The 14,844-nt window shown below is 37.2% G+C and overlaps 1 protein-coding gene across 2 annotated transcripts in view; it reads left to right on the top strand.

Annotated features, from left to right (window-relative positions):
* APPL1 (adaptor protein, phosphotyrosine interacting with PH domain and leucine zipper 1) overlaps positions 1 to 14,823 on the top strand; it is a 29,594-nt gene extending 14,771 nt beyond the window's left edge. For both annotated transcript variants that reach the window (XM_064453854.1, XM_064453853.1), the window contains 10 exons: positions 756 to 812; positions 2,578 to 2,669; positions 3,240 to 3,422; positions 5,728 to 5,777; positions 6,163 to 6,337; positions 6,441 to 6,477; positions 7,797 to 7,943; positions 8,195 to 8,245; positions 8,593 to 8,682; positions 9,295 to 14,823. In XM_064453854.1, coding sequence (XP_064309924.1) covers positions 756 to 812; positions 2,578 to 2,669; positions 3,240 to 3,422; positions 5,728 to 5,777; positions 6,163 to 6,337; positions 6,441 to 6,477; positions 7,797 to 7,943; positions 8,195 to 8,245; positions 8,593 to 8,682; positions 9,295 to 9,444 — 1,032 coding nt within the window. In that variant the 3' untranslated portion in view covers positions 9,445 to 14,823. The remainder of the gene's footprint in view (positions 1 to 755; positions 813 to 2,577; positions 2,670 to 3,239; positions 3,423 to 5,727; positions 5,778 to 6,162; positions 6,338 to 6,440; positions 6,478 to 7,796; positions 7,944 to 8,194; positions 8,246 to 8,592; positions 8,683 to 9,294) is intronic.
* The last annotated feature ends 21 nt before the right edge of the window (positions 14,824 to 14,844 follow it).

Genomic DNA, 14,844 nt, shown 5'->3' with positions numbered 1-14,844 from the left:
CAGGAAGTCCAACAAAATATTAATGTGCTTAATTCCTAGAGAAAAAAATGCAGTTCTGATTGCCAAGTCCTTTACAGTATTATGGAAGAAAGGAAGGGAAGAAGGGAAAAAAAACCCACAGCAAAATAGCTAGCAGTAATGGCATCTTTACAAATGCTGCTTTTCCTTCTTCCTAATTATGCTTTCGCAATGGTCTTTCTTCCTACTTGCTTGTCAGGAATGGGAAATAGAGGAAATCTTAGGTTAGGAAACACATAATGATACAGGTGGTTGAGAAATGAGGAAAAACTCTTTGGTTTTCTGCCCCTGATGCATGATGGGAAACATGTTTATACTTTGCAAACAAGTTGAATCAAGAAATGTAAAATAGTTTACTTTTGGACTGCTTCCAAAGCTGCTTGCTGCTTGTGATCGCTGTTACCAAATGGCTGCTAAGTCTGGTGAGGCAGATTTACTTGCCTGTGCCATGGATGGATGAATACCAGCTGAGAAATGTCAGTATTCATATACTAGGTCAGCAAACTTATATGTTCTAGCAAATATTGATGGAGAAAGGAAATGGGAAAAAAAACCCCACCCAACCAGCAGGGATATCTTTTCCCTAGTTTTTTCAGCTTTCTCTAGAGGTGAAAATAAAAAGTTTCTCTGGACTTTTTGCACATAATAGCCTAATGGTATAGGAGTGTAGTTAATCAAGTTTGTTTAAAAAAAACTACGAAAAAATAAATTTTTTCTTTTCTCTCTCTGTCTTTCAGTGGATATGCACCATAAACAACATATCTAAACAGATATATCTAAGTGAAAACCCTGAGGTAACTTGACTAAAGTTTATAGTATCTGTAATACCTTTAAGATGTAGGTATGCAAAAAGTTAAAAAGAGATGAGCTGGATCTAATTGGAATTAAGCTGAGTACTTCCTGCATGCCTAATTGATAAGCTTTTCATGGTATGAAATATACAGCCTGTTGTCTCCTTCATCTAAATGCTTATATAGAAAGCATTAAAGGTGTGTGACTTTTATATTTGGTATAACTTTCTGACATCTTCAAGATCCTGTATTTGTACTTTGTATATTATACTTTGTTACAAATAAATATGACAAATATTCGGATGGGTACTTTTAATTTCTCCTAGAGGGAACTGACAATCTTAGGAATTAGATGAGCATAGCAATTTTGTAGGAAGGAGATATTTTCACTTCATTCAAGAGTTATTTGCCTTTTGATGAGTTAGAAATCGATTATTGGTTTCATGTAGAGAATGTGGGTAGGTAAATTAATGTCATTTATATGGTTTTCATTTATATATATAGTAAATTCATATTGATAGAAACGTACATAGTTATTTTTACTTGCTAAATTAGGGGGATTGGCCCAACAGAATCTCTTGTTTTATAACAGAGCATTTATCTATATATAAACCATGTTGAAAGTGAAATTGTAGTCCTTGATGTCCCTGCTGAGGTCTGAAACAGGTTATTGGAAAGGAAGCTTTCCAGTGATCACCAGAGGTGAGAATGGTAGATACAGCAGCCAACAGGCAGCTTGTTGAATAATACGGGAATCCCTCATTCAGCTGTGTAACGCAAAGCTCTTGCCAAATGATCTGGACGATCAAGATGAAATGGAAAGTGTGTCATGGCAGTTTTCGGTTTAGGGATTAAATATAACTTTGTAGATAATACAAGTACCTGGCTGACTGTCTAAGTTAACTCTACAGCTAAGAAACAAAACGGTTTTAGGGCAGAGCTCGGTCACCTAAAGCATGTGTTCTGAAAATAGACAGCTGAGGTTCTGTTTAGTCCTGGCATAAACAGGCGCAGCTCCCTTACATCAGTGAGGGGGTGCACAGTTACACCTGGATCTTAGTGCCTTCTCACTTCCCAATGGCTTTATAGTCATTCTCATTTTCTGAGTCACGCGCTCGCACAAAGTGTTTTGTCTGCTGCACCTTCCACCTCCGAAAAATCCTCTTTCCTCAAGGACTTTAGTTACTGGGTTTATCCTGTGAAGTGAAGCCATCAACATTAAATACTGATATTTCAGAATTAGTTATTTCAGTGAAAGATTAAAATGGAATTCTTCAGCTGTAACTGATGCATTGTTTGCTGAAATAACATTGTTACATAGTCCTTACTTGATAGTTGTTAATGTCTCAGTTTTTCAGAAACATTTAAGTGTTCCTAAAGTTCAAGTGTAGACTTCTGAATCTTCATGGTTTTTAGTTAGGAGGTGAGGACTGCATTTCTCAAATGAAATTTTTCTTCTTCTTCCTGGCTACATTTGCTTATTTTGTCAGACTTATCACTGGGACTTCTCTCTGTTGCTGGCATTTATTAACATTTGTGGTATTATAAAGCAAGTGCATCCATGTAAATTTAGAAAGTGGACAGCAGGAAATGTGTTATGAGGTAGAAGAAAATACTACAACTATGTTAGTGAAAATTTAGGAATGTAAGTTTCTCACAAAGGGTTGAGTTTATAACTTCTGTCAATCGCATATAAATAAAACTAAAATCTTAAAGCTTATTTTGAGTAAAGTGTTTTCAGTTATTTTTTCCCATCTCTCTATTGCAGGAAATTGCTGCACGTGTAAATCAGTCAGCTCTGGAGGCTGTTACTCCATCTCCTTCCTTTCAGCAGAGGCATGAGAGCATGCGGCCATCTGTGTAAGCTAATGAACTTCAGGTCATTTCAAAAGCACATCTATAAAGAGAATCCTGGATGAAGTCCCAGGAAGAAAACAAAAACCCAAAACAAAACTTCCTATGTTCCAAACTAAGTCTTTGATGGGCTGGAGGAAAATTTCTTGAACTCACCTCTTAGCATTGTTTAGCATCCATTGTTACAAGTACCCCACATTTCCAGCTGACTAGACAGCTCTGTTGGCTGCATCATATGTCTGGTTTGTTGTATGAATTAGTAATGAGATTTTTCTTAATGTGCCCAACTCCTGGAAGCAGACCTCAGATTGTTTTAACATCAATATATAATCACATGTGAAATACAGTACAATCTGATGCAATTATTAATGCAAGTAGTAACTTTAACTTAAGTTTGACTAGGAACGTAGACTTCATTTTTGTTTACCATACCCTGATATTCTTTAGGTTTTTAGTTTTTGTTTTGTTTTATATCCAAGTTTTGGAATATTGCATTGGTCTCCCATATGGTTTAATTTATTATCAACCAACCTGAAACTAAGATGTCTTCATTTTAATTTTTTTGTTTTGTTTTAGACAATCTCGTCCTCCTGCAGCTCGTACTAGCAGCACAGGGTCACTGGGATCTGAATCAGCAGCTTTATCGGCACTTTCTTTGAATTCACTTGTTGCCCCTGACACTCCCATACAATTTGACATAATATCTCCGGTTAGTGAAGATCTGCCTGGTCAAGCAAAATCTTCAGGGCAGTTGGGCAGGTAGGGAATGTAGAGAGAAGGAAGGAAAAAAATCCTAAAGTTAATGTTATTAATTTAAAAAAACCCAAACAAACAAGAACACCACGTTTAAGGCTGCAGCTCCAAAACACACATTGGCTTTGTCCTGACTCATGTCACAAAATTTGCAGTGGCCAGCGAAGCAAAACAATTGTTTTAATTGTTAAACAGAGTTGTAAAAAATTGGCTTAATTACATGCAGTAGGTTCAAGGTGTAGTTTTCTATTCAGCAGCAGCTTTTCTTGCTTTAACAGCTAATGCTTTTATTTCTTGATTTATATGAGTCTTTTGGTTTCACAAAGTATTTTCCTTTCCTATTGCTTGCTCACCCAGCAGCTTGGGTTATTTCCTCTTGGAAACTCAAGAGAAATTTGGTAGCCCTGCCTCCAGGTGATGATGGCATACGATGACACTCTTCTTAACCTGAAAGGTGAGTGAAAATGATCTAGGCTTCTAGAGTAACCTCATATACAGACAACTTGAAATTGTCTAAGAGCAATTCCCAAAAGACAAAAACATTTTCTCCTACTTGGGTTTTTGCAGACTTCCCATTCAAAAATAATAATAAAACCTAAAAATCTGCACTGCATTTCTGGAACTATATGTATGGAATTCTGATATTAAGAAAACATATTTGCAGATCCAGCTGCTCTTAACAACCACAAAAAAAAGCCAAAAAGCTGACAACTAATTTACATTACTCTAGTTACAATAATGCGTTGTATCCCCCTACCCCCTAGAAAAATATTTGAATTTTCAGTTGCACCTCACAGATACATAGGAGTTAAAATTATACACATTCAACTCTTCTTTTTTTTTTTGACAGTTTGTTGTTGTTGTTCGGTATAGCAGGGTAATCAGTTGGCTAACTATATCCTTAGGAACATATTGATTTAAAATAGACTTGAGCTGTATTCCACAACGTGGAAAGGTTAATACTTCAGCTAAATTCATGTCATCAGTTATAATTCCATTCTAGAAAATCATATTTTTCATAGCAGAAATGATACATAGTTGTGCTCAGTATTTTCAGTTAACCATCACTGGTGTTTGTACAGATAGACAACATGCTACTTTTGAAGTATTAATTATTTAAAAAAAAAAGGCTTTCCTCAGTTTCTGATACTGATGACTTATATGTAAATTTTATTTTTGCCTTTTGAGAGATCCTGTGAGATTTTGTGTTTACTCTTCCAGTCTAATCTTAAATGACAATAAAAGTCTGAGCAATAAGAGATGCTAATAAAAAGAATTTCCCTTTAGTGTATTGACACAGGCCAACATTTGATGGGATGATTCTTGATTGAGTTCATGTTATGTAGACATTGTAGCAACGCAATCTTGACTTCAGAGTTCAATCTAGAAGAATTTTATTACTTTAGACATCTCTTAGTTAAAAGGTTTCACTGATAAAATAAAGCTGGCAGTCAGTATGTCATGTAACTGAAAAAGAGATTGACCTTTTTTTTTCTCTCAGTTCTGAAATTTGCTTTTAGAACTCTAACTATTGAGAGGTGACACCTTCATTACTCCCCTATAAAACCTAATTTGAAGTCTGTTGAACCCTTGACAATAGTTTTTCAGCTACCAGTTAGCCAAAGAGAAAGGGTATTTTCCTCTTCAGAAGTTTTAAATAAAATTTCCCCACTTCCCATACTCTTTTCAGCATTGCTTTACTGCTTTTGAAAAATGTAGACTTGGAAGCCTAGAGTATTTTCACTTTTCATTGTAACTGATAGCAGTTCTGTCTTTGAGAGCCAGAAACAGCCACATTTCTCTTGACCCTCTAGGAGTAAAACCCCAGTGGTGTTTTCAGAAAGCTGCATTTGAAACAAACTGAGTGACTTCTCTTCAGTAAGTAATTCAACAGCTTGAGACAGTGATGAGAAGTGTAGTGCTCCTAAGGAGTGCTGAAAGGACTAGCTTTTGGCTGTACCTACTGAGGCTGTTCTGTGAAAGTTCATCCCCTAAAACTATACCTTTTCAAATATCAACAAGGTCTTGTCTTGGGCTTAATTCAGACATGAAAAAATACCATGTGAGCAAAACTATGGTAGCAATAGGACAATGATATTTTTCCCATAATTTGAGCCCTCAAATAATAGCAATCTATGTTTAACTCATGATTAAATTGCTTGTATTTATGATTTATCATACATTATTCACCTGGATTACAAGCCTGTAAAATCATTACATATTCTTATTTGATGCAGCATGAGACTACTACATTATTTATCAGTGGTTCTTGTAATCTGACTCCTGGTTTAATGTTTTCATTTTTTAATAGACGCACAAATCCTTTTGGTGAATCTGGAGGCTCAAAATCTGAAACAGAAGGTAAAGCAAAAATTTTATTTCAATGCAAAATAAAAAACAATTTGAAAAATAATTTTCTGTTTTAATCTGTAGCTTCTCCCTTCTAATTTAACACTAGTGTTAGAACGCTTAGTTCCATTAGTGACATGTTAGACAAGCTGAGTTAAATCAGGCTACTGTCAGAAAGTCTGCTTTAAAAACAATTCCTGGCTTCTTTTGTATTCATTAAGCCAAATGAAAAGGTGTGTGACTTGCTGTGTAGTAACTGCCTCTGATTCCTAAGTATCAGCAATCTCTTTCCAAGTTGTTAGGAGTTTGGAGTTTTCCTGACTGCAGTCCATCTCTGGTTTTGAATGGAAAACCCCAAATGGAATTCACTTTTCTCAATACTTTTCTTTGCCTTTAGATTCAATTCTTCATCAGTTGTTTATTGTAAGATTTCTTGGCTCTATGGAAGTGAAGTCTGATGAAAGTCCAGATGTTGTTTATGAAACAATGCGTCAAATACTAGCAGCTCGTGCCATCCATAACATTTTCAGGATGACAGAATCACATTTATTAGTCACTTGTGACTGTTTAAAGTAAGTTTGCGTCCTGACTTCTGCTGATGTTAATTTACAGAATGCTCTTCTTCCGCTTTGGTAAAATTTATTTTCTGGTTTGTTTCTAAAAACAAATTTTTAGGTTAATTGATCCACAGACACAAGTTACAAGACTACGAGTAAGTAACTTTACATTTTAAGATAAATACCTAGCAATGTAATTCTTCTACTTTAAAAATCGTATTATTAGGTGTTAGCAAAAATCACTGACAGCATGACAAGTTTCCACTGAAATTAGGAGACTAATGCATACTTTTAAAAGTAGACAGAAAGCCACTAGCAAATCAGGGTTAAGGGGAGCGATTTCAATAGGTTAAATAGGCTTTTGAAACTCCCCTGCCCCTGATTTGATGGGGTAAAATCTTAGATAAACAGAATATTGTCTTTTAACAACATGTTTGATTATAAACATTTATATTTTTAGTAGAGAGGTAACATCAAGGTCGGAGTCAAGTTAGTTCTGAAGTCCAAAAGGGTTTGCTTGGTGTGTGGGGTTTTTTTGTTTTGTTTTGGGGTTTTGTTTTTTATTGCATAATTGCATTGTGAGTGTTGTACAGTTTCTGGTTTGGGGTTTTTTTTCTTTCTAATTCTTCACAAAAAAGCATTTGAAAGAAATAAGTGGAATTCTTCTTAGGGTATCAGATAAGGCCAGCTTAATTCTTATTTTTCATATTTCAAAACTGTTCCCCCCTCTTTTTCTTTATGCGCAATTCACAGTCTATAAATTAGAAAACAAATATTTTCTTCTTTTAAAAACCTTCGGTTTTTCAGGGACTCTGAATTACTTTAATTACCGTGAAAGGAAATCCTAAGCACGTGAAAATGTCTTGATGTTTTAAGTGGTGCTTTTTTCTTTCTTTACATTTGTGGCATTAAGTCCAAAACTGCCCAAAGCTGTAAGCTTTTACAGGTGAGATGTATCCACTGAGCGCACATTCAGTATTCGACATGTGTATATTTAAGGTTAGGAAAAACTCATCCTGTCAGTTTATAACAGCTGTAGTAGTGGTGTTCTTTTTTTCTTGCTTATATAATTCAGGAGAGCTGAACTAATCACAGTAGAGGTTTTGGAGAAGTGATGCCTCTACCTGGCACCAAATATTGAAAGCTTAGTCATATGTGATTTGTATGGATGATGTCTCTTTAAAGAAAACACAAAAGGAGCGTATTCACACTTAGAAAGACTGAATTGCATTGCAAATTTGGTCCCCTTCTCTTATATAGAGTGTTTTTAGAAATTTTCCTCTTTTGAATAATTTAATCCTTGTCTTCTAGTCTGCTGTTTGTGTTTCGTAATTACATGTTTGTTCAGGTTGTAACTCCTGGTGTGGTTGTGCATTTATGATATTGAAGTAATTAATGTGAAGTATATTGAAACCTCATATAGAAACTATTTGGAACTAATTTTAGTATATCCATATTTGATCCTTTTTGGCAGTTTCCTTTGCCCAATGTAGTCTTGTATGCTACACACCAGGAGAATAAGCGCCTTTTTGGATTTGTGCTTAGAACTTCAGGAGGGAGAGTTGAGAGCCGCCAAACTTCCGTCTGCTACATATTTGAATCGAATAATGAAGGGGAAAAGGTATTGGTGATGGGTATACCTGTATCGGGTTTGAACCTGACATGGATCCCAAGATGTCTGATCCATTCAAGCTGTCTAAGGGATTTCTATGGGAGAGTGTTTTGTTTATGTACTGAAAAACAGTTAAAACTGGAGGTCTAAGTACCTGTGAGTGCTTTTGTATGCCATCATCTCTAATTCAGGATTCTGGCTTAATTTTAAAGGCATTTTTATTAGTCTTTTTGACTCTTTGCAATCTGTTTTGTGTTTAGATTTGTGACTCGGTTGGACTGGCAAAACAGATAGCTTTACATGCAGAACTGGTAAGAATCTTTCTGGGGCAAGGGACACTTGTAAATGGAAGGGAGAGCGCATATCTAATATGGGTACTGGAAGATATTCTGCAAGATGCTTATCGCCGTAGTCATAATGTTGTAGTGTATTGCAAGGGATTTGTTTTCTAAAATTTAAACCTGAGATAAAAAGACAAATGTGTGCTGTGGAACAATATTCAGGATAGGATTTGGCTAGATACCTTTAACAAACATACCAGTCCTTTAAAGGAAGAATAATCAAAACAGTGGTATAACAGTTTTGAGCAAATTCGTATACATTGGTAGGGTATCAAACATCTCAGGCTGTTGTTACTTACTTTGTTTTTGCCCTTTAGGATCGAAAAGCATCAGAAAAGCAAAAAGAAATAGATAGAGTAAAAGAGAAGCAACAAAAACAACTGAATAAACAAAAGCAAATTGAAAAGGTACATTTTATCATTATTTCTTAATATTCTTTTTTTCCTTTCTGCTTGCTTTCTTTTGCGCTTTTGTACGCCAAGCTCCACTATCACATTCTTTAGTGCAAGTTCATGGAAAGTTATGGAATTATCTTAATTATTAAAAGTATTGCCTGTGCAGATTTTGTATAATTTTGTATAGTAGTTTTTAAAAAGAGCTCTTCTGAGGGGATAAACCACAAAACATCTTTACAGGGAGACTCAAGAGCAGTGCTTGAAGGAACACCTACCACAGGCCCAAAATAATTTCAGTTGCTGGAGAGGGTTGAGCCGAGGCAGTGAGGACGGGGCTGCAGGGAGCGAGCTGCAGATGAAGGGCCCTTGTTCTGACCTGCTGTGGTTTGGGGGTTGGAGGTACAAATGGGTTAATGTGTTAGCTGTTCTAATGGTGCCAACTACTGAAATGTAAATGTTTTGGTTTCGTATTCAGTCTTTTCATTCCCTCTGTACAGAAAGCTGTCTATTGATAGTATTAAAAGATATTTTATAAATCATAATAATGGTATTCTGTTTCAACTGTAGATGGCTCTAAAGTTAAGATTCTTTTTCTGATTTCCCAACCCCTCCTTTTCAAATCAGGACTTAGAGGAGCAAAGCCGGTTGATAGCTGCTTCCAGCAGATCGAACCAGAGCAGTGGAGAAGGACAATTTGTAGTCCTTAGCAGTAGCCAGTCAGAAGACAGCGATTTAGGAGAAGATGGGAAGAAGAAGAGAGAATCTGAAGCCTAAGGTTGCCTACTTTATTAAAATCGGAATCATGGCTATATCTGGTAAAATGGCACAAGTTCTACAAGAAGTGAAATGCAGATGGAGGGTCTGTTGTAGTATAGAAACGACTTTACAATATGTAGACCCTGTTATGCCTTGATTTTTCTTTCTCAATTAAGTAATTTCAATTTTCATGTCAATATAATCTCTCTTCTGTATGCCAGATGAAGTGGGGTGATGCTACCATGTTTATTACAGAATTATGTTTTCTCAAGGCTTCTCTGCACTATGGAAAAAATGGTTCCCCACCCCCACCCCTCTGTGCAATTGACTGCTCATGAAGCAAAACTTAAAACGCTCATTGGAATTCAGCAGTACGCTGAAATTTGTTCTTTACACTGCAGTATGGAGAACACCTTGCTGGAAACAAAAGTGGATGTCCAAATAAGACAGTGCTAAGCTTTACCTAATTTGTTGCACATAACTGTTCTTAGGTTTAGGAAGAAAAATCCACATTAACATCAGTGAGGTGTGCAATAGTTCTAGGCAGAAAGACCTTATTTTTTGTTTCATATTGCACTGTATGATACTGTCATGATTATTTTTTTTTGGTGAATATAATGCTGAAAGTCTTCTTTCAACAGGAGAAAGAAGTGCTGTCAGACCTAGGTAAGAGCTGATGAGACGCAGTCGCACTTTGCTGCATGAGGAATGTATAAAGCATTCCTTATCAAATGATAAGAATAATGTATATATTCTTGTAGCACAAGTGCCATGTTCTTGATTTTTCCCAGTACCTGTAATAAAAAGCTGTAAACGTTTGAGCTCACTTTTTATAGAACATGCTTAGAGTTGCAGGAACATCTTGAATTCCATCATCTCAAAAATCTTCTGAATATGTAGATGCCTTGCCACCAGTATGCTACATTTACTGAAAGTGAGATGAGGCTTTTTAAATCTTTTAATGGGAATTGGTTTTGCAAACAGAATGGACTAGCTCTGAAGTAAGAGACTGTGCTAATCCTACATCCTAGTCAATCCCATGAAGCATTTTTCAAAGCAGTGTCTGTTTACAGCTTGTGATCTGAACTCTGTGTTCCATACCCTGTGTAATATTTATTTTGTATAGTACAAAATGTGCATTGACCTTTTAATCCAGAAGAGGAGACTTGTTTGAAGAGAAATATTTATTTTTGCACTAATTACTATAAATACTAACAGTCCAGTGGAACAGAAGATATCTCTCTAATAGTGGCATGAAAATAACAGGAAATATAGAAAGATAAAAATATGCTTATACTCCAAGTTATAATATAACAGTTATGAGTGTTTTACAGTTTGTTGCAGGGCATTTCTGGTGTTCAGGAATGGAAGCAATTTTCAGAGTATCTCCCCCTCAGCTGGTGGTGGCCCAGCCCTTCATAGTTGGGGTTGCTCAGTGTTGACAAAGTAAGCGAGGACTCCCAGGCCCTCTCTGCTTGATGGCTGTAGGTGCAGAGGGATCAGCAGCCGTAGCTCTCCTCACGCACTGGAGGGGCCCGGTGGCGGCTGAAGGCAGCAGTCTCCTCCTGCCCCTTCTGCTGGAGATGCGCGTTCTGTGTAGAAGGTCACTGCACCTGGCTCCTGTCGCAGGAGAGAACGGGGAGCGGCGCCTGCCCCTGCAGCGCCTGGGCAGGCCTAACACAGTCTGCTACGCCGGGGCCGCTGCTGCAGCAGGAGCTAGGGCAGCTGTCGGAGGTGTTGTGGGCACCACGGCCTACAGAAGGGCTGGAGCAGCTGAGGAAGGGGGCACGGTGCTCCTGCCTTAAAAGAGGAGGTGAGGGGGGAGGCTGAGCAGCAGAGCACTTCCACAGTCTCTTCCTGAGTTGGTTAGCAACTCCTGTTCCAGTACATTTTTCATCCCCAGAATAGCCAGTCACTTGTGGAAATACCTGCTTTTGCTGTTGCCCTGTCAGGCCAAACGGGATTGCCCTGTGCCCAAATTTGGCTAGTGCACTGTCACACAGACCACACAATTCTGAGGCATTTTTCTAAAAGAGAGCAGCATTTTTATTTCATAGATGGTCGTCTAATCTCATCTCTCAGCCTTAAGAGACTGGTTTTATTCTTGCCAACAAAAATGTACAGAGAGGCAGCAAATCCAGTTTTTTTTTTTTCCTTTTTGTGCCTAAATCTAGGCTTACAGATATTGCATGGCAGGCAGTTGGTCTCTGCAAATTGTTCCAGTTCATGTTGCTGTCTCTTGGTGGTTTTTTTTTTGTTGTTGTTTTTTACTTCATGATATTTCAGTTTTCTATAAAATGACAGCGTAGCTCAAGGTTACTCTGTCTTGCTGTGACTTCCTCAAGTACATGCTGAAGTCATTCTGAAAACAGCCCAGGAAGGATATGAAATCAGCCATTTCCAGTTTCTAGAATCTAGTCGCCCAGCTTGTCAGAGTAGGATCGATTAATGTGGTAAGCAGTGCAGCTGTGATAGCCCAAGCTCCATAGGGAAAGCAGTTAATAGATGAGCCGTTGCAGCAAAAAGCATTTCTGATTTGAACCTGTTTTGCATTAGCCTTACTGAAGAAGTGTCAGAAAATTGAATCACTCTATTTTTTTTCTCAAAACCTACAGCTGCTGTTTTAGACAAATCTGCAAAGATGAGGAAGAGAGCGGGAGAAAGAAAGCTGGCAGATGACTTCTTCACTGTCATATGGGATTTTTCAGATTTAACATGCATGATTGGAATGATTCCATTTGCTTTTCAGGCTTTCCATCTATGTCATTAAATGTAGTTTTCTAAACCAGACAGCGTAGGCGTGAAGGGCCTTTCTTTTATGTCAGATGACTCTCAACTTAACCATAAAAAAAGGGAAAGGACCAAAGAGAATGGTTAAAGAGAACAGATTGACATGCGTGAATGAAACGAGGGGGTTTTTTTGCTCGTTTGTGAGAGTTTCACTGGTGTAAAATGAGCAAAAAGATACAAAAGCATCTAGGAGAGCAATGAAAGTTGCAGGAGCCAACGGCAGGTCAGAGGAGCTGAGGAAGTTAAACTGGAAAGGTGCAATGAGTTAGCAGTGGGGTGAGAAGTACTGACTTTTGCTTGAGGGGAGGAGCACCTGGCTCTGTAATTAGAACTACCTCAAGGCGAAACAGCTGCTGAGGTTTTATCCATGCCCTCCTCCCCACAATGAAATGCTATTTGTACCCTTTTTTCCTATGAGGTTTAGAAATACTTCATTTGAAAACATTTTTGTTAATTAAAAAATATTAGAGTGCTTACTATTTTCCTTGAAAGTATGACTTCTAATATAAACACCTCGTGTTCTCCTGGGAACTACTGTGGTAGGATTTTACCACCCGAGCATTTTATTACTGTAAGTAAATGACTGGTGGGTTTCCTCTCCTGTAATTTATTTCTCCCATTTAGTATTTCCTATTGGCTTTTGCTTACAGGCTGGTCTTTCAAGCAGTTCTCGCTGAAGCTGTAGTTTGCTTCATGTAAATCTGCTATTATTTCAGACACTCCTAAAAATATTCTTTCAAGTACATGATTTTAAAGTGACCTTGCATAGGTACTGAAGCAGCTGTGTTGTTGAGGACTAATTGTTTATGTTATTAATTGCAGCCTCATAGTTATTGCCATGTTTTTTCCCTTCGGTAAAGGGATATTAAGAAGTTTGTTACACTATGTAGATTTACACACTGCAGACCAAGCAAGCCTTGCTGTCAGTTGTTTCAAGTTCTTTATGTATGTAATGGCATGAATATCAAATTACATAAAGTGTGCTTATGGGTATGCATTTCATTGCGTTGTAGATAACACCTAGCACTCCTCTATAGCCATTAATAGATTTCTCCAAGTCAAGAGTCATAAACAACTTAGCCATAGATAACCGGTTAAAAGTGGGTAGTATTAATGACTTTGTATTTGATAGTCTATTACTTCCTTAATCTGTTTAGGTTTGAAATTGTATCAAGACAATTTACTACCTAACAGTAAAGTAATATTTAGGAGTTAAGGAACATTCCCCCTCTACGGTGCTGTCAGATTTCATCCTTACATGGATGTAAACCCAGAGCTGAAAATCCTGAACAGCTGAAGCTACTTATGAAGATATAATTTACATTGTTATGAAGATGTAAATTCTGATTAATTAGCTGCACAGAACTGAGGAGAAGCCAATGGAGAAAATTATCTTATGATATAGTCTCTTGTTATCTCAGAAATAATTCACACAGAGAAAGAAAATCTGCCTCTGCCTAATGAATTTAGTAGAGACATTGTCTAGTCTAACAGCAAGAGCTGGTATTTTATAATCTTTCCGTTCCTCTATTTTACAAAATTTCTGGCAAGTCAATTAGTCTCTGAGGGTTTTCTTTTTAACTGAGCAGTAAGTTTGGTTAATTACTTACCCCCCCGACACAGTGGTCTCTAAGTTGTCATGACAAGAATTTCTTAAGTCTCAGTGTGTCATTGTGAATGCACTTGTATTCCTAATGAAGTTTCTATTGCAAGCCAAGGATTTTGTACAATCTTTCAGGTCATTTTTATAATAGAGTGGAGTGGTCAAATTCTTCTGATGATGATGTTCTGGATTGGTCCTGTTCTAGTGAAGTGTAAGTGATTTTTGCAATGTTTGAGACCAACTTGCACATTTTCCCTGAATAGCTGTATTAAAAACCTCCAGTGGCATACTTGTGTCAACTTTGATTGTTGTCTCTTAATATTGGAAACATGGATAGTAAATATATTATGCCAGGGCTTCAGTCAGCATTTCGTAGATTAAATAAAAGCTTAACTATCATAACTTTCTGGGTGGCATTTGTACTGATGCAAAAACCTCTTGCATTTTTTGTAATACTGACTTCCAGGAAGTACCATTATTGGTGACAGGATGCGTTTCCTTCCATTAAACATGCAGATATAGCCCTCTGTTGTCAAAGTGTATCTCAATTATTTTAATTTTAATCATATTAGCCAGGTAACCTCAGAGGAAGTTATTGTACATCAAAGACTGAACAGTAGAAAATCCTCACCATCCTAATGTAGCCGGTGTTTAGTGCCCATATTGTTGTGGCCACAGGACAACGTGCAGCACTCCGCAGAGCTGTGGTTATGGTAACGATCCAAATTCACGCGCACCGAGGCCATACCAGCTCTCTACCATTAACATGGGTACTCACACGTGTCTTCACACGCTTCATTAGTTTATTGTATCATAAACACCATGTAAAAAACAATGGGTCATAACTACATTATGGTTAAATTTGTATTTTATAAGATTTGTAGATTTTTCTGGGGAAAAGCAGACTTTTGCATTATGTAACTTCCATGATAAAGATGCATGTATAACTAGAAGAAAGATCTATGCTTACTTGATAATGAAGGAATAAATACTACTAATGCCAAGTGTGTTGATCAACTTTTTTA

Source organism: Phalacrocorax carbo, chromosome 6 (assembly GCF_963921805.1).
Source record: "Phalacrocorax carbo chromosome 6, bPhaCar2.1, whole genome shotgun sequence".
Classification (NCBI taxonomy): Eukaryota; Metazoa; Chordata; class Aves; order Suliformes; family Phalacrocoracidae; genus Phalacrocorax; species Phalacrocorax carbo.
Note: the sequence above shows the minus strand (reverse complement) of the source record. Positions and strands in the feature narration are given on the sequence as shown.